The 24,255-nt window shown below is 45.5% G+C and overlaps 2 protein-coding genes across 2 annotated transcripts in view; both read right to left on the bottom strand.

Annotated features, from left to right (window-relative positions):
• The window catches only part of LOC121532914 (zinc finger and BTB domain-containing protein 7A-like), a 20,213-nt gene extending 7,222 nt beyond the window's left edge, over window positions 1-12,991 (bottom strand). The window contains exons 1-4 of the mRNA XM_041838706.2: window positions 12,952-12,991; window positions 12,758-12,858; window positions 1,012-1,548; window positions 1-342 (exon numbers count right to left, since the gene is read on the bottom strand). The exon at window positions 1-342 is cut by the window's left edge and continues 560 nt beyond it. Of these exons, the coding sequence (XP_041694640.2) occupies window positions 1-342; window positions 1,012-1,548; window positions 12,758-12,858; window positions 12,952-12,991 (1,020 nt within the window). The remainder of the gene's footprint in view (window positions 343-1,011; window positions 1,549-12,757; window positions 12,859-12,951) is intronic.
• A 2,368-nt stretch (window positions 12,992-15,359) lies between these two features.
• LOC121533527 (dual specificity mitogen-activated protein kinase kinase 2) lies at window positions 15,360-24,068 on the bottom strand. The gene is made up of 11 exons (XM_041839546.2): window positions 23,400-24,068; window positions 22,920-23,130; window positions 22,535-22,681; window positions 22,075-22,152; window positions 21,520-21,571; window positions 20,573-20,697; window positions 20,147-20,366; window positions 19,894-19,958; window positions 19,713-19,774; window positions 19,263-19,308; window positions 15,360-17,185 (listed from the first exon to the last, which is right to left on the bottom strand). Exons 1-11 carry the CDS (start codon window positions 23,486-23,488, stop codon window positions 17,075-17,077), a joined length of 1,206 nt encoding a protein of 401 aa, XP_041695480.1. The 5' UTR covers window positions 23,489-24,068; the 3' UTR covers window positions 15,360-17,074.
• Between the last annotated feature and the right edge of the window lie 187 nt (window positions 24,069-24,255).

Raw genomic sequence — 24,255 nt, 5'->3', positions numbered from 1 at the left:
CATGTCCCTGCGGCTCTCAGAGTGATCCACCTCCACTTCGTCCTCCTCATCCTCATCATCTGGGTCCTGTGTGGCGGCCTGGGCAAGGTCCAGGGGAGAGCAGTACTCGCTGGGGCCCCCGGGGGCCCCGTTGCTGTGGGCCCCGTTGTCATGGTTAAAGTGCAGGTGTGTGGGCATGTCCCTGAGCTCTGGCGTGCTGCAGCTGCTGCTCCAGTGGGCCCCTCTCTGGAAGTATTCTAGATACTCCCGGGCCCGAAGTCGATTCCCCTGCTGACCCCATCTTCCTCCACCCTTCCCTCCCTCCCCCTCATCATCATCATCCTCTCCTCGCTCACTGCCCCCCTATGAAAAAACAAAACAGGACTCCATAACTCTCATACACTCACGATCATACTCAAACACACACAACAGAAGCACACATGACCATGAATATGACCACGCTACTTCGATTCTACATTTTGAAGCGTAGCATGTAACTGCAATATGCTTAGTCTGTAGAATGCAGCTTGTGAAAGAGCACGCTGTCCTGAGACTCAGAGACTGATGTTGGCCCAGCATGGGTAAGTGTTAAAAGTTCAGTGTTATTGTGACACCAGGGTGTGGATGTGTGTGAGAGAGAGAGATTAATGAAGGGCATGATGTAAGCGTGCTGACTATGTGATGGCCAAAGACTGATGATGGAGTGTTTGTTTGTTAGCGTGACGCGAGACAGAGGTTGTGTGGTACGTGGTCTATGGTGGCGCAGTTGGATGGAAATCAAGAATGACACTTACAACACAATAGTTGTAACTCAAAACAAGAGTGGTTTGACTGATTTCCACATAGGCCACACTAAATACATGTATTTTAACTGTAAGTCGCTTTGGACAAAATCGTTTGCTAAGTGACTATATTTTGATGCAGATCTACCCACAGGGAGACATACTAGTAAAGGCCATGTGATGGGATGTAATGATAGGACAGAGACTGTTGACGGAGTGTTAGTTTGTGTTGTCATGACGACCAGCCTACCGGCGGGGAGAGCACTTTGGTGTCCAGCAGGTGAGTGCAGACTTCCTGGACGGGCGGGATCTCCAGCAGGCGGGCGGCGGCCAGGATTTCTCCCACGGAGCTGTGGCTGACCGTCAGCGTGGCTGTGTAGGCAAAGTCCAGCAGGGCGCCCAGGGCCTCGGCCGTCACAAAGTCTATGGTGTAGACTTTCTGCTGGTTGGCGGTGGGGCCCGAGGTGAACAGCTTGTGGAAGTAGGAGCTGCAAGATGCCAGGACTGAGCGGTGGGCAGTGAACTCCCTATCCTGGGTGATCAGGAGCACGTCGCACAGCAGGCCGCTGAGGCGCTGCTTGTTCAGACTGCCCAGGATGTCTGCGCTGTGCTCGGGGAAGGGGATGCCCACTGGGCCTTCCTCCGCTGCCTCCCCTCCCCCCCAACCCCTGAGCCGCCGCCCGCCCCTCCCACCGGCTCCCGACGACATCTTCCACCAGCCTGCCGCCGAGCCGCCAATCACAGCCGCCGCCCGCGTGTCCGTCCTGCCGTCTGTCCGTCTGCCTGTCTGAGGGAGGAAGAGGAGAAAAGGAAGAGGGGGAGAGGAAGAGGAGGAGAGGATCAGTTCTCAGTCTTTAAGACACACATATGCTCAATTCAATTCCTAGCCAATACTCCTTGGGATTGGATTGGTACAATATTACAGTAGCAATGCATGGTAGGCATTGGGGTAAGGGCTGGGGGTTATTTTGAAATTGCAGTAATTTCAAAGTGCTCTGACAAGCCTCAGCCTTCACACCGGAGACAATACATGAAAATAATATTGGCAAGAGTTGCATGTGGGCAATTTCACGGTAACGGAATTAGTCTGATTCCAATTTTATACTTTAAAAATGTATGCCAAACTAAAACTATTGATTTAACAGTTAAACAAACCATAAAACTCTATGCACAAGGACTACTTTGAACAATTTACACAGAACATTTCACAAAAACACATTTACTGGAAGAACTGAATTATGGTAAATTCTGAATTATGGTGAAATCCCCCTCAGTTTTTTATGCGACTATGTTTTCCAAAAACTCTTAAATATCTGCTCCGAATTAAGAATCAAAGATGCCTGCAGAGAGAATGGGGTGTCAGCTATGATATGATAACTTGAGTTTAAAAAAATTATATTTTGGTTATTGAACTACAGTAAGTGAAGTGAATTTACAACCGTTAATGGAATTACGGTAACAGAATTAGATCATGGATCCCTGATCTGTACTATACAGAAATGCTTAATTCTGGATATGAATATCATTATCTTCATGGTGATGTATACTGAATAGGTACACAAAGGTAGAAATATGCAATATCCTTATTTTGCCTATTTGGCTATTATTCTAAAGACCAGCTATTATCCCAAAAAAGACCAAATTTGATTGGTCCAGACCACACCAAATCTGAACCAATCATAGATATCTATGTTTCACAAGTTTGAAAATCACAGTACAGCACAGTAGATATGTTCAGTACATTATACTGTACTCTACTCGTGTTTTCTACGCCACTGTATAGTACTGTACAGTGGCGGTTAGTGCCATTCAGGATTTGGGAGGACTATTCCATTCACTAGGTCAATGTAACATCGATAGGTTTAGGCTACTACATGATTATTGAATTTGCCCTATACCCATGAGGTTGCTACAACCTAGCCTACAAATGAAAGTTTATAACGTAAGTGCACAGGTCAAGAGACAAATTAGAGTAATCAAGGTGACAGACAGACAGTGACACATTCAGTACCGCCTTGCACACTCTTGCCTGCATCGAGCTGATCTAGGGTGTAATCATTAATCCAAACTGTTACAAAATGTTCCGTTTCTATTGGATAGATTCTTGTAGGTTCCTCCCCATTTTGTTTGCTTCCGTTTAAGAAATATCTTGCAACAGAATCTGCGGTATGACTACGCCCCTGAGCACCTGTACACACAGTTAACTTTCATAGAGCCACATACAGCATGATCACTTTGCTTGTTGTATAATTCCTTCTCGCATCTACACGCTCTTCTCCTCTGACCATCACTTCGCTTGTGTACTCTACTTTTCTTTACTTTACTGTTCTTTGTCTCTGTACTGCTGTCCAAACTTGTGAAACAGATGTCTATGATTGGTTCAGATTTGGTCCGGCCAGGGCAGACTGACCACATTTCAACTACTTTTCAACGTCCATGGACGTCCAGGATCGGTCGGTGCTCAGTGGGTGAGGATGTTTGTTACGGTAAATTGAAAGAGGGTAGGTGGTAGGTGTAATGGTAGGTGTCTGTAAGAGCTGGGAGATGTGACATTAACTGGAGAATGAATAGAGAGACAGAGAGAGGTTGTCCAGACTGTTTTCACTGTCTTGCTTAGACCACCAGACGACAGAATGAAAACAGTTATGAGCTGAACATAAGTTTGCCAGGAGGACAGTAGCAGGTGACCCAACTGTGGTTTGTGACAACTATGATTTCCCATTGTAGCCAATTCAATTGCAGTAATTCCGTTACTGATTTATCGGTAATTCAGATACCGATTTGGTAACAGAATTAAGAGTTTTAATCACTTAATAATTCATTAAGAAAACTTGATATTAGTTAAAACACTATAATTGGTAGGTCTACCTTTACTTGTTACTTCTGTGAACTTTCATTGTCCTCCCTCATGAGGGAGAGAAATTACAAAATATCTTAAAGATATGTAGGTTTGTGGTAACGGAATTACAAGGCACAACGTTTCTTAAACTTACAGAAGGCAAACCATTTCAAAATATACAGTAAGTGTTGATATTCGTTGGCAGGGGTCTTTTCATCAACATTGTGTTTTAATGTATTTCTAATACCTTTTCTGGTATATGTATCTAAGACTCCTTTTCCATCTGTTTGACCAGAAATCAAAGCCAGAAGTTTACATACACTAAGTTGACTGTGCCTTTAAACAGCTTGTAAAATTCCAGAAAATGATGTCATGGCTTTAGAAGCTTCTGATAGGCTAATTGACATCATTTGAGTCAATTGGAGGTGTACCTGTGGATGTATTTCAAGATCTACCTTCAAACTCAGTGCCTCTTTGCTTGACATTATGGGAAAATCAAAAGAAATCAGCCAAGACCTCAGAAAAAAAATTGTAGACCTCCACAAGTCTGGTTCATCCTTGGGAGCAATTTCCAAACGCCTGAAGGTACTACGTTCATCTGTACAAAAAATAATATGCAAGTATAAACACCATGGGACCACGCATGCGTCATACCGCTCAGGAAGGAGATGCGTTCTGTCTCCTAGTGATGAACGTACTTTGGTGCGAAAAGTGCAAATCAATCCCAGAACAACAGCTCCCAGAAGGACCTTGTGAAGATGCTGGAGGAAACAGGTACAAAAGTATCTATGTCCACAGTAAAACAAGTCCTATATCGACATAACCTGAAAGGCCGCTCAGCAAGGAAGAAGCCACTGCTCCAAAACCGCCATAAAAAAGCCAGACTACGGTTTGCAACTGCACATGGGGACAAATATCGTACTTTTTGGAGAAATGTCCTCTGGTCTGATGAAACAAAAATAGGCCATAATAACCATCGTTATGTTTGGAGGAAAATGGGGTAGGCTTGCAAGCCGAAGAACACCATCCCAACCCCGGGACCACCCATACGTAAAAATGTATGCACACATGACTAAGTCGCTTTGGATAAAAGCGTCTGCTAAATGGCATATTATTATTATTATTATTATTATAAGAACGGGGGTGGCAACATCATGCTGTGGGGGTGCTTTGCTGCAGGAGGGACTGGTGCACTTCACAAAATAGATGGCGTCATGAGGAAGGAAAATTATGTGGATATATTGAAGCAACATCTCAAGACATCAGTCAGGAAGTTAAAGCTTGGTCACAAATGGGTCTTCCAAATGGACAATGACCCCAAGCATACTTCCAAAGTTGTGGCAAAATGGCTTAAGGACAACAAAGTCAAGGTATTGGAGTGGCCATCACAAAGCCCTGACCTTAATCCTATAGAAAATGTGTGGGCAGAACTGAAAAAGTGTGTGCGAGCAAGGAGGCCTACAAACCTGACTCTGTCAGGAGGAATGGGCCAAACCTCACCCAACTTATTGTGGGAAGCTTGTGGAAGGCTACCCAAAACGTTTGATCCAAGTTAAACAATTTAAAGGCAACGCTACAAAATACTAGTTGAGTGTATGTAAACTTCTGACCCACAGGGAATGTGATGAAAGAAATAAAATCTGAAATAAATAATTCTCTACTATTATTCTGACATTTCACATTCTTAAAATAAAGTGGTGATCCTAACTGACCTAAGACAGGGAATTTTTACTAGGATTAAATGTCAGGAATTGTGAAAAACTGAGTTGAAATGTATTAGCCTAAGGTGTATGTAAACTTCTGACTTCAACTGTATGCCTTTAATTTCTCAAAAATATAGACTCCGCTTTCATTTGACACCCAATTAGATATGCTCCTATGAACTTCACGTCAGTGCTCATCGGTCCTTTTAGATGGAAATGCCCATGTGTTGAAATGTTGCTTACTAATATCACAATAATGTGGCTTGTCATTAACAGTAATGGACCAGTTTTGACTCTGCTCACTCTGATACTAAAGATCAAATCACGTCAGAGTTACTATGAAGAACCCAAAGTTTACAAAAATGGCTGATTTCTCTGTCAACACCCCATCACTACAACAGTGGTTCTCATACGCGAGGGGTCGGCAGGGAACTCAGTCCAGCTTTCAACTTACTCTTGAAAGTTGTAATAGTAGAATGCAATTTCGAAATTGGGTAGTGCATAATCTGTTTTCTTGTCGTCATGTCAATCATTGCATACGTTAAACACCAGGCCCCAGAGTCCACTAAAGAGCCTGGAGGTGAGCCATGTTGTAACATCACCAACGTACAACACTACAGTTACCATGATTTCACTGACGAACAGTTATTGGCAGACTTACTGTATTTACAGACCAATCTAATAGAAAATAAAGTATAGCTAGGGCATACATCCTTCAGTGTTGAATTAGCTGTATCCGGAATGCTGGATATATTGGCCCACTGCTGAATCTATTACCATGAGAGAGAGTGAAGGGCAGTTTAAGGGAGAGCAGGGAGGATCAGAGTGCATGCTGGGAGGAGGAGCAGAGGCGGGGCTGTGCAGCAGAGTGTGCATCGCTCTGTGTCAGTTAGGGGAGGGGGAGGCTGCCGGTTACAGACCCCGTGGAAAAACTCCACTGGAGGATGACAACACGCACAAGCTGAGAGCGATCGGTATTAAAAAGGGAGGTTGTCAATCCGGTCTGAGCCGGTTACCCCACCCTGTACTGTGTGCCAAGTTTCAGGAAAGGCTGTCCCCTCGCTCACGTGTGCGAGGGGGATTAAAATTATAGACTGCAGCCTGCCTTTGCGGGGGAGGGGGGCTCAGCAACGCAAGCCCTCCCTGATTTGTCCATTTACACACACACACGAAAGCCAGTCCCCCCCCCATCTGCCAGGGAGACCCAGCAGGGGGTGAGGCCAGGGGGATTATTCTCGATAAGAGCAATGCATTCAAATGACATTCCTTCAGATCAAGCCTCTTGGTATGTACACTAGACCTGCTCAACCTGGCTGCCTCTCCTCTCCCCTGCTCGGCTCTATCCCACACCTCCTTACAAAGCTACACCTCTCTCCACACCTAGAATCCTGGCACCATGTCAACACTAACCACAGGTCATACTTAGGTAATGCTCTCTGAGAAGTCAACTCTGTGTAGTGCTACAAACCTAACTGCACTTTCTCTGCTATTAACTCCACTCCTTCAACACTGTGACAAAGGTTAATATCCTTAACTAGACCTGTCAGTCATGTCAACTCATGTGACATAAACACCTAATAAACTGCCCACTGTGTAAGAAAATGGTTTGCTCCTAGTGAGTCACGTGGCCGTGGCTTGCTATATAAAGCAGGCAGACAGGCATCGAGGCATTCCGTTACTGTTAGATTGAACGTTAGAATGAGCAAAACGCGTGACCTAAGCGACTTTGAGCGTGGAATGATCGTCAGTGCCAGGCGCGCTGGTTCCAGAATCTCAGAACCGTACGGCTTCCTGGGCTTTTCACACACACACACACGACAGTGTCTAGGGTTTAGCGAGAATGGTGCGACAAACAAAAAACATCCAGTCAGCAGCAGTCATGTGGGCGAAAACAGCTTGTTGATGAGAGGTCTAAGGAGAATGGCAAGAATCATGCAAGCTAACAGGTGGGCCACAAACAGGCAAATAACGGCGCAGTAAAACAGTGGTGTGCAGAACGGCATCTCGGAACGCACAACTCGTCGGCCCTTGTCATTGATGGGCTACTGCAGCAGACGACCACACCGGGTTCCACTCCTATCAGCTAAAAACAAGAAGAAGCGGCTCGTAGGCACACGATCACTGGGCAATTGAGGAGTGGAAAAACATTGCCTGGTCCGACGAATCCCGGTTCCTGTTGCGTCATGCTGATGGCAGTCAGGATTTGGCATAAGCAGCATAAATCTATTGCCCCATCCTGCTAGGTGTCATTGGTACAGGCTGGTGCCGGTGGTATAATGGTGTGGGGAATGTTTTCCTGGCACACGTTCGGTTCCTTGATACCAATTGAGCAACGTTTCCATGCCCCGAAGAATTCAGGCTGTACTGGAGGCAAAGGGGGGTCCGATCCGGTACTAGATGGGTGTACCTTATAAACTGGCCATTGAGTGTATAAATGCTTTTCTAAGCATGGAAAACCGGTACATCTGTCTCGTGGTAATCTTAAAACAAACAAGCTTGCAGCCTTGCACATGCAAATAATACTGTCCCACTTGCTCCCATTGAGAGTAGTTTGTGTCTTTTATTCATGACATAAAGGCCTTTCATTTCGGCTCAAACCCAGTTAGCCTACTCTCTTTCTCCTTTAACCCTCTACCATTCTGATACGCAACTGACCACACCGCCACTACAACCTCTCCCATTGTCTTTCTGATAAAACTGCCCTGTCTGACATGGCATGGGCAAATGTTATTATCCTCCAGCTCTCATCTGAATATGCTGTGGGAGGGGAGTGAGGGCAGAGAGGGCAACCACAGGGATAACGGTCACGTCCTTCACAGTGTGGAAATAGATCCTGGGTGAGCCCAGAGACTCAAGCCAAGTCAACCTGCTCTCACTGATGCTGCTGCTTACTTCACCAGGCTGCTGGGCTGGCCCCTGGTGCAAACCTGCTTACCCATTATCCCCTGGACATATATGCCTGATCCTGGGTCACACACAGATCTGTGGCGGGGAGAGGAGGCTGAGAGGAGTTCAAAACAGCCTAGCTCCCTCATACAGTCAACTGAGGCATCCAGGTGCTCTGTCCTGTCCTTTACACAGGAGCTATGGGGAGAGTAGAGGCCCTGGACAGGAATAACCCACAAAGATTACCAAAGAAAGAAAGAGGAGGAGAAACTGTGCAAACAAACCTGATCCTGACACCTTCTCATGGCTTGAAACATTCCTTATCACTTATTCATGGCTGTGGGTGACAGAGGCCGCAGCACCACACCGTCTCAATTCCCAGGGCTGCCACCGACCCAGAGCTGCCTGCCTGGTTCACTGGGTCCCACTCCGCATGCACAGGGTGCTGCTTTGCAAGTCAAACCACTACTTACTGCTGCAGATCCCACTCCTCCCCCACCATCACTCAACACTAACCCCTGCGCGTGCGCCAAGCAAACGTTGAGAGCAGCTATCAAGATGAGATTTCGGGGATGATCCAACGCAAGACTCTAGGACAGGGATCATCAACTAGATTCAGCCGCAGGCCGATTTTTTCTTGAGCGGATGGTCGTGGGCCCGGAACATAATTACAAATAATTTAAAGACTGCAAATTGACTGCAAACAGCCCAAATGGATATATTTGACTAAAACATAATCATTTCAAACCTTGCTTACATTTGTATATGATCACGTGTCTCTCTATTATGCGTGGGAATACTTGGGAATAGATTTCCAAAATTGAAATCACTTGGAGACGATTTCTTGGTGTTTATATAGTCTTATGTCCAACAATGAAAATTCTCAAAAATAAAATTAATGTTTTTGGTTTTTGCTCAGAAAACCTGGGGGTACAAATAAAACCAACGGGCCACCAGTTGGGGAACCCTGGGTTTTTCTTAAAACCTGTGAGTGATAGATGGGCTTCTCCCCTAGCTAGTTCCCTTCTTATTTAATTACCAATGCAGTGATATGTTGTGGTTAAACCGGTAGTTATAAAAGTGGTTATAAACTGGGTGGTGCGTTTACCTGGAAATATAATCTCAGGTGAACTGGAAGCAGTATCAAAGGATCTACAGTCTGTCCTACACATACCATTCATTCCTGGAGTACAATGACTAGCGACCTTACCTAGATCAACCTCAGGTGTTCCTTACATGACAACAATTAATGTCACTTAAACTCTAAGTTCTTTACTATGATGCTTTTTAAGCGCAGTCAACACCACAATACTTTGTTGCTCTGCTGAAGGGAGCAACAGAGACCAGAAAACAAGCGTCCTTAGCAGTACAAGCAGTGCAAGTGTGTGGGCGATCAGTAGCATATCTGTGAATAACCAAACCAGAGTGAAACAACGACAGCAGAAGCCAGGGTCTAACTCCTAGAAGCATAGATTGGGTAATACAGATGGACAGCAGAGTTCAAGCAGGTTGTCTCTCCCTGGCTGACTGTCACAGGATAAGCCCAGCCCCCTGATGATTAGTGACAGGAGTGCATGAAAGCCCAAAGAAAGGGAATCACTGGACCGGGGTCACCAGGGTTCAAGGTCAAGTCACAGAGGATATTACAGGATAATCAGAAATGCTATGTGGAGGGGAGGGGGGAGGGGGAGGGGGGTGGCTGGCCAGTTCCAAGAAGAACAGGATTCTGACTGAGGTTGAGCCTGCCTGGCCTAGTGCTAGTGTGGCTGTGTGAGTCATTACTACCAGGCTTGCTAGGATAGGAAGCCTGATTGGTTGTATTGGGAGCAAGCAGGAAGAGGGTGAGCAACTGATAAAACTGGAGTTGTGGGGCTGGGCTGCTTGACTTGAAATGGCAGATGGCTGCCAAAAATCAGACAATGCCCCTGACTGAAAGGTAGTGGGTGAGGCAGTCTTAAAAGCTCACAACCTTGACATCAGCCCACGGAACACTGTCAAATGAAAGTGTCTCAGAGACTTGAGAAACCTTTACTTAGCCACTGTAAGAAATTAACCCCTCACTGCAGGAAGGGTTCGACACCATTATCTAAAATCCCTATATCATGTTTGTCAATAAAAGTTTAGAGCAAGGGGAAGTGGGAGATTTTTATGATTTAATTTCAAAGGTCTAAATTCCTTTAAGGGTACCATTACCCCAGAGATCAAGAGATAGCTGGAGAGCCACTGTCGGGAATCACTAACTCACTACTGTATGGGTTAACTGTACCATCCCCCTCCTCCTTGCAAAGTAAAGTAAACCAAAGTGAAGGCTCTACTTGGCTTTCCTTGCCTTCCTCCTCCAGCCTGACTTAGCTGGTCCAGAAACAGCCGTGCACATCTGGCAGCAGTGTTACAGAGACACAACCTCTTCTGCTGCTGGAGCTAGACTTTCCTAACACTGCCATGCTGTCAGTCAGGAAGTAGTGGATCCAAACTCCCACGTGGCACCAGAAACAGAACCCCTAGTAGGCCGTTAGCTACACCCATAGTGCCAAGTCCAGCAGCAACTCCTCCCCTGAGCCAATCTGTGTGCGCTGCCGTACATTGTAGGCAGAGGACTTCCTGTGTGTCTGTGACAGGCGTGTAACAGAACCCGCTCTGTTATCAGATGACCATCCCTCTTTCTCCCTCTCGCTTGCTCTCTCAGTCACCGGCCCACCACATTGCCCACTTCCCCTTCAGCTTTCTGGGGAAGCTAAAACACCCACCCACCAGCCCACGTCTAGAGATGAGAACTCACCAACCATGAGATTGTCATATGGTACCCTCCCATGATCACAGGAGAGTTTGGCTAACTCTCATTTATCCCTACGTAGTGCCTTAGGTCAACATGGGATTACTCACTCAGACAATAGTTGTCAGAAAAACCAAATGTTTAAGGTTGTCTCGAGTCTAATGTATAAAAACAACGACAACATCCAGCAAAGCCACAAAAAACGTGTGACATCTTGGAGACAACCCACCCCCATAAAAGTAAACAATGTACGTGACTCACAACACAACGGCCTAGTCTAACCTTGGGCTGCATCTCAGCCTCTAATTTGATCAGGTTGTGTGAGCTGCTTGCTTCATAAACCAGCAGGCCCAGAACAGTCCCTATGACTCCCCCAAGACTCCACGACAACAACACAACACACAGAGCCCTGTCTGTCTGTTTGTCAGCTTGAGCCAGGAGCAGTGGGACATTTAGCTGCTGACAAGGGGAGTTTACCCTTAATAAGGGGGCAGCTTATAGTTTAGTGCACCACCCAAAAGCAACATAACCCAAAAAAACGAGGCCTTCCAAGGCCTGGCAGTGTAATAGCATGCAACCTGTCTCCTCCTGTCACTGTGGACCTGCTAGTTTGGGGCATTATAGTGCATAACATACAGGAATATCAAACTGTATTCAACATGCTCACCGCCAAATTGATGGGTGGTGTCTAGGGCCTACCCACAGCTACTGAAGTCCCCTACAATTCCTCTTGAGTCTATTGTGGGTAACATGGAGTCTCCCAACTTAACCTCTTAGTGGAATTTACTCAGGCTGAAAGAAAGTACAGCCTTTTGCAATTGGCACTCAGGAGTGGCATGAGTAACATTATGACATCAACACTGTAACATTTGACAGAATTAATAATGTTTCAAACTCTGTCTCTGAAAGCTAACCAAACACTTCCCTGAGTCTGGACGTCTTACAATAAACCACTCCCCTCCCTCTCTCGCTGTACCCGCACACTTCAAAACAAGTCCAACAAGTATGTGTTGCCAGGAATATGCATCCATGAATGAGAAAAATAATGTATGTTCCTGCAACGTCTTTTTTGACAAACCACCAATGTACGGACAGATACCGTAGACTAAATGAAGCTGTGACACAAATCACACAATGCCATAGGGGCTACTTGAGGCAAGGGGGATGTAGAGAATGACAAAAAGGGTGTGGGCAGCCGTGGAGAAGAACTGAAAGTTAATAAACGAATAAAGGAGTTCAAGGGCAGAGGGTAAAGTTTCCAGTTGCTCAAGGTTCCATGTGCTGTGATTGTGTTATGGCAGCTCGTTTACTACACTCCACTAACGAGGTGAAATTGTCTACAAGAGGTGTCACATTTTCTTCCATCCCGTCCCAGTTGTGCCTGGAGGTAAGGATATATAAAGGATCTGCAGTTGGCTCCCTTATTCCTAGTCTCATACATTAATAACAACAACAATAAGCATTAACATTACACACAATAACACTATTTCAGATGATTAGATTAACAACTACTCATTTAAATCAACCCAGTAAGTAAAGGGTTAAAAGGGCACAGTGTGTATTGCCAAAACTTTAAGACAACAACAGTCTCTCTAAACATGATGTGCTCAACCTGCTCTGAGCAGTGCCCTATTTGCCGTCTCTTTTTTATCTGCAAGTGGGTCAGGAACTCTGAACTCTACCAAGCCCCATCTCTCTCTCTTACACACGCAGATCCTGGTATTTATTTCCTAAGCTCTCCCCCTCCTCTTTCACTCTCCTCAGTGTCAGGAGAGAGTGCAGTTTGAGCTCTTACCAGCTGGGCTGAAGCAGAAGCGTATGTCCCTTCCCCAGGCCCTGTCCGGCTCTCCTGCCTGCTCTGCTGTCTCCGTGTCTGAGCAGGGCCCTGCCTGGTGCCTCAGTACTGGAGCTTTTGCAGACAGGAAACTTCCGAGTGGCCCTAGTCATACAGGCAAGCCCTTGCCTGATCCCAAACAAGCAGACACCTACCACCCCCCTCTATTTTCAGCCCACTGCTCCGCTCTGGCATCTCTTCCCCCTCTGTGATTGGCTTGACAGCTGCTCACTCACCACACCTCCTTGCTGGGATAGGCTGGCAGCTGTTCCCTTTCCTGTATGGCCAAGGGCAAGGCACTCTGGGATGTGGAGTCCTTAAACACTATTTGACCTGTTTCACAGCCCCTGCTGCGAACTACGAGTCCCAGCTTTCCGTCCCTCACCACCCCCACTTCTCCAAGCCTGTTCCAACGTAAGCACTCAGGGCTGAATTATACACTTCAGGATGTTGCTAGCAGAATGCCAGGTATTAAAAGTACAGACCAGCCATCAAACAGGGCCGTGCTGCATACGAAGAAATGGGTCTCGACCAGAACTGTCTAAGCCACAGCCAAACACTGGGGTAGCATTCAGTGACACAACCCCTCTGTCTATGTTTTAAACACACATCAAGACTCCTGACCTAAATGAACACATTCTTATTCTGATAAATTCCAAAACAGCAGGAAAGAATGTACAATAAAGCTAAAATATATTTAACACGCATTGTTCGTAACTTCTCTCTCCAAGCATGATTTCTTAGTGAATGACACCATCCCGAAAAGTCATTCGCTTGTCATCGTACCTTGTCCTATAAAATTAGTTTTGGTTCCTCCTTCCTCTTCTTTAGAACCCACCCTCCTGAACGTCCCCATCCTCCTCCTCCCCTAAGTGCTTCCACCTGCCTGAAAAGTTAATGCCTCAAACAAACCAAATAAAACGTTATCACAGCAAGCCCAAAAGGTAAAAGCAGGAATCAGAGAAGTAGTTTAGCAGGAATAAAAACAGAACCATAACTACTGTAAGGATATATAAAGGATCTGCAGTTGGCTCCCTTATTCCTAGTCTCATACATCTCACCCACCCCCTTGGTCTCTCGTCTCTCTCTCTGTCCCCCTCCCTCATTCTCCTCTCCTCCTGTGCCTGCTCCCTCCTGTCGACAGGCCCTGGGTGGACAGTGGGGGGTAGGCAGGGGTGCCTTTAGCTCACCTGCGATGGCCGTGGTGGTGCTTGTTGTGGGTTAGCTCAGCCCTCCTCTCCTCCTCTCTGGAGCTCTCTCTCTCTCTCTAACTGTCGTGCTGCTCAAAGCCCCATATGCGCTAACCAAGCAGCAGCAGATAAACTCAATTCCCTTCCTGGTTTCTGGAGGGCAAAGAGGTCCCTCCCTTTCTCTCGCTCTCCCTCCCTCTCTCTTAAAGAAACAGCATTCCCCTCAATGTTGCTCTTCCTCTCCTCTCCGGGGAGCAAAGTAAAAGAGATATTCACCTGCGATCAAGAGTGGACATTCGTCATATCAATCACATAATAAAAAATGACAAATGAGTACTTGACTTCATCCTCTTAGTTTTGAAAATATATGTCGATACAGTTGTAAATAGCATCCAGATTAATTGGCCATGATCTGATTATAGTTGTTGCTCGTCTTTTCTCTTCTCTCCTACTGTATCGCTCTCTCGCGCCTTGAGATGAGTCGCACCCACCCATCCCATAGCCTGAGGTCCTAGTGTCCCACCCCAAAAACAAGCCTTGGCACATTCCAGGACACAGCAACCCCCTCAACACTCATACCTCCCGTCTCTCCCCCTTCTCACGTTGTACAGTAATACCTGTATACAGGTAAGGCTTTAGAACATGCCTCACCTCTTCATTTATACCAAGCCCACTTTCACCAATGTTTCTTAGGCGGCGTGTAAGACACCAGTCAAAATCAATCACTTGGCTTTATATCGTTTATAAGGACAACTCATTTTTACTGATTTCTAACACGCCTACGCACATTTTCTACACTGTACACCTGGACAGTCACAGTCAGTCACACTGCAGTAGAGTGGGATGGAGATCTTCCATACTCTAAACTATATTTGACTGGCCTACACACGGAGTATGAATGCATTTATCATGTATGAGGTGAAATGGCTTACCTTATGTAATGTGATGAAACAGCTAGCCATGAATGGTGTCTCTTCGGTCTGATTGGAATCTGATGCACCCCACTGTGTGGCATGGCTTGGCACTGTGGGGAGAACTAGGCTAGGCATGCTCTGACAGAATGGGGAGAGGCAGTAACACATACCCAGCCTAGAGGGCAGTGTCTGCACTACAGTAGGTAGCAGAGGTAGTTCACAATCAGACAAAACGCATACTATATTTAAAAATGCAGGATCATTTCAGTTGATCAGGATCTATGCTATACATGTTCCACACTTAATATAAACGATTTACACGGCTAAAAATGATCGTTTAAAAAAACAAACAAATACAATTCTACTTTGCTTAAAAGTGAGTTACAGCTAAGAGAAAGATATAGCTACAATACATAATTTTCATACAAATCTGAAATAATTAACAAACCGTCAAACTGGTTAATTTTCCCTTCTGGTAGCTCTCCAGAGGTCAGCCATGTTTATTACAACAGTCTTCACAGTCCAATATAAACTAGTGCTCCCCCCACCACAGACACCCACCAACAACTCTGCTTTTGTCATTTGTGGCTGAGCCATGGTTTTGATTTAATTCAGGCCAAAGGCGAGAGAAACTTTAGTCAAACTATACTGAAGAACAATGCTGAGATAAATATCCTAGAAGTAGTTTTAATAGAAGTATCCAAAGCAGTTATCTGGGTGAAAGCTATTGTAATAGTATGTAGATACTTGGGAAATATGTTGCACATTCCGCATAGATCTGCCTTAGAGGATGTGTAGCATGTTATAACCTGAGTAAAGAACATCCTTTGGGACTTGTTACCTCCAATCTTTCCCCGTAAGCCTCAGGTAGGGTCCTCGGAGTGCTTTCTACACGTCTCATCTAAAGGAACGCTCCTGCAAGAGGGCAACGCCATTCAGTTCTTCCAATATTTTTTCTATTACTAACCACAAAATCCTCCCACATAAAAACAAATTGCCATAAACATTCACAAAGTTTTATTTTTACATTATAACCGTATCCAACACATTTTCTTAAAATAAAATGACATCTCTTCCATTTACCTTTAAACGAGTCAAAAACATTTTTAAGACTGCTAAATAGTACTTGCGTACTGTTTATAGCTTTATACACCTACAGGCTACAATGCATCCACTTTGTTACCAACAAATGCAAGTCTGTTGGGAATTATAAAATCAGCCAGCAGAGAATACATACATGGGCTCTTATAGACGACAGGCTAATACATGTTACAACCACGCTGGGACTTCACAAAGAGAAAGCTTGGAGCGTAGGTTACACTTACTCACGCAAAGCAAAACAGTGGAGCAGAACCGAAACACTCGGGGGAATAAGTTGAGTAGACTGGCAAAAAATCAGAACCCTTCAGAGCATCTGTAGTCAAGGTTAGAGAGATTCTAACTTGACACGAGCGTTCCTGGCAGTTGATACAAATACACGTAAAAAAAAAAAAAAAAACATGATCTCGGGTGTCTGGAAAATATAAAATGGTAAATCATGCCATTTTGTAAAATGAGCACATTTGATGTGTTTAATTACCATTATAATCAAATCAAAATGTCAACATTCAAAGTACTCCTCTCTCAAAACTGTACTGGTCATGAATGTACAAAACGAGGTACTTTGATCAGGCATTATATCCAAAACATTAGTCATGATGAGAACCTTCTTTGGTTTGCAGCCCTCCTGTACCTTCAAAGCACTTAACTTGATTTCTGTCATGGACACTTTTTCATTGTCAAAGATAGCCCCTCTACAGCCTACATCAATATGCTGTTGCACAAACCATGAACAACTCTCACACCATAGAACATAATACAGAATGTATCAATACAAAAGTGGTAAGATGATATCAATGGCAATTCATGAAATGATAAACTGGCAGTCCTTCCATGCTTTATACCTGATCTTTAATAAGATGATTGGAGAAAATAGCATGATGTGTATGGATCTACCCTGACACTGGTATGGGGAAATATGTGGTCATACAATGAGTAAATGGGCCCTGTTGATGATAAGTATACTTAAGAAAGAGCTGAAACCTCTTAAGAGCAAGATGAAAGGGGTGTCAAAGTGTGTGTGACAATGAGACACCGGGGATCCTGGTGTGGGAAGCAGCTTGGCGTTGGGCTGCTCATTCACTACCACGGGTGGGGGTGCTGGGTTGGTTGAGGCCCATGGTTTTACACATCCAGCCAGCAAAGTCCACCTCCTCCACCTCAGCACGCTTGATAAACGTGTGGTTCTAAACAATAACAAACAGTAAACGCAAGTTAGTTAACACATCAATATTAGTCCATGGCTGATATCGAAAGGGCATGTACAGTAGGGAACATAGCCAATTTGCAAACTACAAAATGTGGTTACAAACCTCAATTATATAATAAATATAGTAGAATACGTCATTTAGGAGACGCTTTTATTAATTTGTGCATACATTTCACGTACGGGTGGTCCCGGGAATCAAACCCATTATCATGACGTTGCAAGCGCCATGCTCTACCAACTGAGCTAGAGGACCATGAGCTACAGAGGACCAATGAACAAACAGAGCTGAACTGTCCAACTACAGTGAGGGAAAAAGGTATTTGATCCCCTGCTGATTTTGTACGTTTGCCCACTGCCCACTGACATGATCAGTCTATAATTTTAATGGTAGGTTTATTTGAACAGTGAGAGACAGAATAACAACAACAAAATCCTGAAAAATACAGGTCAAAAACGTTATAAATTGATTTGCAGTTTAATTAGGGAAATAAGTATTTGACCCCCTCTGCAAAACATGACTTGTGGTCCTCTGTAGCTCAGCTGGTAGAGCACGGCGCTTGTAACGCCAAGGTAGTGGGTTCAATCCCCGGGACCACCCATACACAAAAATGTATGCACGCATGACTGTAAGTCGCTTTGGATAAAAGCGTCTGCTAAATGGCATATTATTATTATTATTATTATGACTTAGTGGCAAAACCCTTGTTGGCAATCACAGAGGTCAGACATTTCTTGTAGTTGGCCACCAGGTTTGCACACATCTCAGGAGGGATTTTGTCCCACTCCTCTTTGCAGATCTTCTCCAAGTCATTAAGGTTTCGAGGCTGACGTTTGGCAACTCGAAACTTCAGCTCCCTCCACAGATTTTCTATGGGATTAAGGTCTGGAGACTGGCTAGGCCACTCCAGGACCTTAATGTGCTTCTTCTTGAGCCACTCCTTTGTTGCCTTGGCCGTGTGTTTTGGGTCATTGTCATGCTGGAATACCCATCCACGACCCATTTTCAATGCCCTGGCTGAGGGAAGGTTCTCACCCAAGATTTGGGAAAAACACCCCCAAAGCTAAATGTTTCCACCTCCATGTTTGACGGTGTGGATGGTGTTCTTGGGGTCATAGGCAGCATTCCACCTCCTCCAAACACGGCGAGTTGAGTTGATGCCAAAGAGCTCGATTTTGGTCTCATCTGACCACAACACCTTCACCCAGTTCTCCTCTGAATCATTCAGATGTTCATTGGCAAACTTCAGACGGGCCTGTATATGTGCTTTCTTGAGCAGGGGGACCTTGCAGGCGTTGCAGGATTTCAGTCCTTCACGGCGTAGTGTGTTACCAATTGTTTTCTTGGTGACTATGGTCCTAGCTGCCTTGAGATCATTGACAAGATCCTCCCGTGTAGTTCTGGGCTGATTCCTCACCGTTCTCATGATCATTGCAACTCCACGAGGAGAGATCTTGCATGGAGCCCCAGGCCGAGGGAGATTGACAGTTCTTTTGTGTTTCTTCCATTTGCAAATAATCTCACCAACTGTTGTCACCTTCTCACCAAGCTGCTTGGCGATGGTCTTGTAGCCCATTCCAGCCTTGTGTAGGTCTACAATCTTGTCCCTGACATCCTTGGAGAGCTCTTTGGTCTTGGCCATGGTGGAGAGTTTGGAATCTGATTGATTGATTGCTTCTGTGGACAGGTGTCTTTTATACAGGTAACAAGCTGAGATTAGGAGCACTCCCTTTAAGAGTGTGCTCCTAATCTCAGCTCATTACCTGTATAAAAGACACCTGGGAGCCAGAAATCTTTCTGATTGAGAGGGGGTCAAATACTTATTTCCCTCATTAAAATGCAAATCAATTTATAACATTTTTGACATGCGTTTGTCTGGATTTTTTTGTTGTTATTCTGTCTCTCACTGTTCAAATAAATCTACCATGAAAATTATAGACTGATAATTTCTTTGTCAGTGGGCAAACGTACAAAATCAGCAGGGGATCAAATACTTTTTTCCCTCACTGTCCATAGATGCACTTCAAATAACAGTCAACAGTTAATAGCTACTCACCATCAGCATCTTCAGGTCAGCTCGCTCTGCTGGATTCTTGATCAGACTATTAACACAAACATTTGATCATCTCCATGACTCCCGAGAAATCATTAGAACCCCCCCCACCAAAGAAGAATTAAAGGAACGCTTTCTCCACTATGGAATATGTTTCTCTCTAAACCCTCCAGAAGTTTATTGAGTTTGGTTAAGCTGCACAATAAATCTCATTCTGCTGACGTGGCCTAAATCATTCTCAAGAGATGAGAAAAGTACCTTTAAACGTACGTTTGCTCCACATTGCTCTATGCTCTGCCTATTGCCTACAATAATTCCTAAGACGTGTGTTGAGTCTACACACAGCCACCAAACAGAGAAAAGTCATTGTAAAACAACTGGGGATTCTATGCTGTCGATAAAAGGTGCTGAGGTAATTGGTACTATTCTTATTTGATCAATCCTTGGGCTCACCATTTTGTCACAAACTCGTTGAAATCGTTGGTGAAGACACCAAGTGGCAGCCTGGGAGGAGGCTGGGAATGAGGAAAAGGTGTGTAAGACAACAAATGTTATTTAAAAAATCACCAGAGCACACAGACAAGGAGAATTGGTAATAAGGAGAATAATATGTGGAGTCAGCAGTTCATCTGACCTCATTGACAATGTAGTCCAGCAGCTCAAATATAGCCATGGCAGGTCGACTGTCCATCCCATGTCCTGAGGAAGAGGAGAATATGGAGAGATATTTAGATATCATAAATAAAATAATTTCAAAAAATGTTATATTCTTTTTGATTCCAGTTACTTTTTATTGAAAAGCAAAAAGAAATCTGTTTGAAAAGCACTAATATCATCTACATTGTATTATCATGTGTGAGGAGGAGGGGATTCAGGTCAGTTCTCACCGCTGACTGGTCGTCCTCCAGGTGGTCTGGGGAGGCGGTTGGAGATGGTGTGTGGTTCCCCCTCGGCTCCGTCCTGTACGGGCCGGCCAAAGATGGCCTCCAGCTCCTTGGCGTCAGGCGGGGGGATGGGGTAGCGGCCGATGGCCAGCTCCACCAGGGACAGGCCCATGCTCCACACGTCCGACTGCACCGAGTAGTGTGTGCCCTGCAGTCTCTCCGGCTGTTGAGGAACACACACGTACGTCACACGCAGACAGAGCGGGCCAAGTGGGCAGGCAGGGAGGTCGGCTCTGTGCACCGCGCCCTCCAGGTGTCTGAGGGGAGGGGCAGGGCTGGCAGCGCCTGCCTCCATGCCCCACTCCTGGGCATGGCCTCAGCTCTTGGCAGGGCGGCCTGGGCAGGGAGGGAGAGGGAAAGCTGACTCACCGACATGTAGGAGCGCGTTCCCACGAAGGAGTTGGCCATGGAGTCGATGAGCTGGCCACTCACGCCAAAGTCACACAGCTTGATCTCCCCACGCGAGTTCACCAGGATGTTGGAGGGCTTGACGTCTGCGTGTCAGAGCAGGGAGGGACGACAGGTGAGGTCCCAGAGTGAGAGGGCTGAGGTCCCAGAGAGCGAGAAGGCCGAGGTCCCAGACCCAGCAGCACCAGCTGCCCCTTCACCACGTCCCCCTGTCCAAGCCCCTCTACCATGCCAGACACCTCAACACTGACACATTTCACAAAGCCACTCCAATTCTGGTAGCTAGCGCTGAACACTACAGTTGCAGTTGAGACCATACAAACAAGCCAAATCCTCCTCAATCCCCCTAGTCACAAACAGTCTGGAAAAAATAAACGGAATAATGGGGTTGTAGACCTGACATCCATCCTCTGTGGTGACCCCTCCCACTTCAGAGGAGACACAGGGGCGAGTATGAGAGAGGGAGAGAGGGGGCTGCAGGGCGCGGCTGCCATGTAATCACATCTGAGAGCCTGTAATTACCGCCTGGGCTCCCAGACAGCTCTGCCTCAGCCCTGCCACAACACATCATGGCCCTCAGCTCCAGAACAACACCATACCACGACACACCAGAGCCCACCCATCGGCTCCACATACAACACCACAAACCAGGGCCCTTAACTCAAAACAATGTAAACCACGACCCTCAGCTCAAAACACTCCACCACCGCCGTCAGCTCCAAAACCACACTATACACCAAAAACGTTAAACCAATAGGGTACAGTAGGTTACATCCCCTCAACTCCAGATACACCCAAACACACTATGGACCTCACATTAATTCACGCTATCCAAATAAACACTACACCCAGGGTCTCAAATCTTATAGTTTATATGCACAAAAACATAATAGAGAGCTGTCTCTTACCTCTGTGCATGATCTGGTGCTTCTCCCGCAGATAGGCAAGTCCTCTGAGTACCTTTAAGAGTGATATGCAAACATTTTATTTAACACAACATACTCTTGACAGTGTATCATCATCCACACTTCCTGGACCTGAAATCCTACACAAAGACCAGCTCTGAGATGTTTTACCCTGCCTGGGTCCATAGTTTAGTCCATACAGGATATCACATCAAAACACGCACTGACGCAGACAGTGTTAATGGTGAGAACAGTGAGAAGGCCTTGCACGTTGAGGATCCTGCCTCATGATTATCACAATGACAGGAGAAAATGCAGTCCATTGAGAAACAAAAAAACTCCTTAACCACAAGGGAAAGGAACAGAGTGGATTTGATCACACTTGTGACTAACTGTGAAGTTGTTGCGTTTAGAGCAACAATAAATTTGTAAAACTCATCTATTCAGAATAAACATACCTTGGGTATTTATGAAAAAATACCAAATGAAAGCAAGCACCACCAATTAAGCACAAATAATTAATTGAAATCTTAATTAATTAAGTGGAGTAATACTCACGGCTATGCTGACTTTGCCCAGGAGCTCCTCAGGGATTCTCCTGGCTTCCTTCAGCACCTGATCCAGAGAGCCTCCATCCTGTACCCAACAGTCTTCGGTTTAATGTCTACATGGTCTGCATTCTGTATTGTTTTGTCATACTGTAATGCACAATTGCTCCAGGTGCATGACATGATTAAGATATATCATAACAACAACCACTGCAACATTTTAACTTGTTAAAACAAAGTTACAACTGATTTGTTAGTGTTATGCCACAGGTCCTGTAATAAGCACCATTGCAGTCTCAAAACCACAAACAAATATTCATACTCTCAGCCAAAATTCTAATTCACTCATCAGCCTTTTTGCCACAGACACACATTGTTGTCTTAAGACAAGTGGCATCATTCCAGCACAATGCTTGTCCTACGACCGACCCACCCCCTCAACTCAAACCCGGTCTCTCTCAGAAGCTCACCATGTGCTCCATACAGATACTGATCTCTCCATCGCTGTAGAAGGCCCCGTAGAAGCCCACGATGTAGGGAGAGTTGCACTCATGCAGCACCTGCAGCTCTCTGATGATCTGGTTCCTGATGGCAGGCTTAATCTCCAGGTGGATGAGCTGTGGAGGAGAGGATCAGATGAGAGCAACATAAGAATAATCAAGTGCTCATCTAGAATACATTTATCAGTTTCAGAGCCATAAACCAGAATTAAACAGACGTGTGTGTGGAGTGAGAGGGAGAGCTGACTCAACGGCTGTATGTCTCAGCCTAGAAGCCTGGCACACAAGGCCTGGCACACAATCTACAACTGAGTTTAGTGAGAAATGTCAAAAGTAGATACAAGGGTAGACTCACCTTTCGGGCCATGACCAGTCTGGAGGGTTTGTGGCGGACCTTGTTGACCACTCCACCGTTGCCAGCGCCCAGCTCACATATGGGGTGGAAATCATCATCTTTCAGCTCGCCCACTTGGGCTTTCTGGGTGAGGAAAGCCTCCAGACGTTTCCTCTGCTGTTCGTCCAAATCTAGCTCTCCTAGCTTCTTTTGTAAGGCCTCCAGATTGGCTCTGAGAAGTGGCAATGCATTGAGCGAGCGTGGCACAGATCAATATTAAACAAACATATTTTCAAATCCTGGTCCTGGGGACATAGGGGTGCACATGGATACGACTAATCACTGAGGCCATGATTGGTTTGAATCAGGTGTGTTAGTCTAGTGTTACTTAGGTTGGTGTTAGGCTGGAACAAAATTGTGCATCTAGTCCCCAGAACCAGAATTTGCCCAATATCAGTATAGTACACAATAGACATACTCTCGGCCCTCGCGAGTACTCACTCGGACGCAGCATCGATGGTTGTGGAGATGGACTGCCCCTCTCCAATGGGCGTGATATTTAGGGGAACGGGTCTTCTCTTCGGAGCCATATCGAAATCTTTTACAGTGCCCTGGACGACTTTCCGACGCAAATCAGTACAATGGACTGATAATTCAAAGTTGTTCTAAAACAGCAACAGGGGTAAATGTTGCTTGCTGTTAGTGGCTTCGCCAACTAGTTACTTTGCGAGCATGACAGATAGATGATGTTTGTAAGGACAATCACACATGCACGTCACCATCAGGTCAGGTGCATTTTACTATTTAGATCGCTAACGAGTAAGGAATATTTCAAAAACAAACTAGCTATAACAGTACACTATATTTGTACACATTACTGTTCCTTTCGCTTCTTGTCCAGCTAGCACCACCTCCCCTACGAAAATCGTGTGCTGCTTTCCTCAAATCAGAGCGGCCCTCGCCACTCAAGTCTCGCGAAAAGTACAACGGCGGTGGTTGACAGGGATGACTGGTCACTGACGGAGGATGACTGGCCTTCGAAAGTGAAAGGGGTACACCGGTAGACCTTCCCCTGTATGGGGCCGGGGTGTGAAGCTTGGTTGCGGAGACGGAATTCGGGGTTTCGGTACAGGAAGCAGCAACATAGGGAGTCTTCCAAAAATCGCGAGCCTGAGCCATCATGCTGTAGCAATTGACCTATCGCGGGATTTTAAGAGAGCCCTGTTTCATAAATAGCGACCTCCAATGACACATTGTAGAAATTACAATGAAGCCGTTTTCAACAACTAGGCCTAACAACTCAACTACTATGTACTTTCTCTCCTAAATTTACAAACTTACTTAACTTTTCAAATGG

The sequence above is a fragment of the Coregonus clupeaformis genome, chromosome 20 (assembly GCF_020615455.1).
Source record: "Coregonus clupeaformis isolate EN_2021a chromosome 20, ASM2061545v1, whole genome shotgun sequence".
Taxonomy (NCBI): Eukaryota; Metazoa; Chordata; class Actinopteri; order Salmoniformes; family Salmonidae; genus Coregonus; species Coregonus clupeaformis.
This window is presented reverse-complemented; position numbering and strand designations above follow the sequence as displayed.

Bases quoted from the DNA above. Each gene is read 5' to 3' on its own strand.
- LOC121533527 (XM_041839546.2), bottom strand. From the start codon at position 23,488: ATGGCTCCGAAGAGAAGACCCGTTCCCCTAAATATCACGCCCATTGGA. The intron at 22,682-22,919 runs GTGAGTCTACCC...TCTCCTCCACAG, and splicing joins GACTGGTCATGGCCCGAAAG to CTCATCCACCTGGAGATTAA. The intron at 22,153-22,534 runs GTGAGCTTCTGA...TGTTGGGTACAG, and splicing joins GTATCTGTATGGAGCACATG to GATGGAGGCTCTCTGGATCA.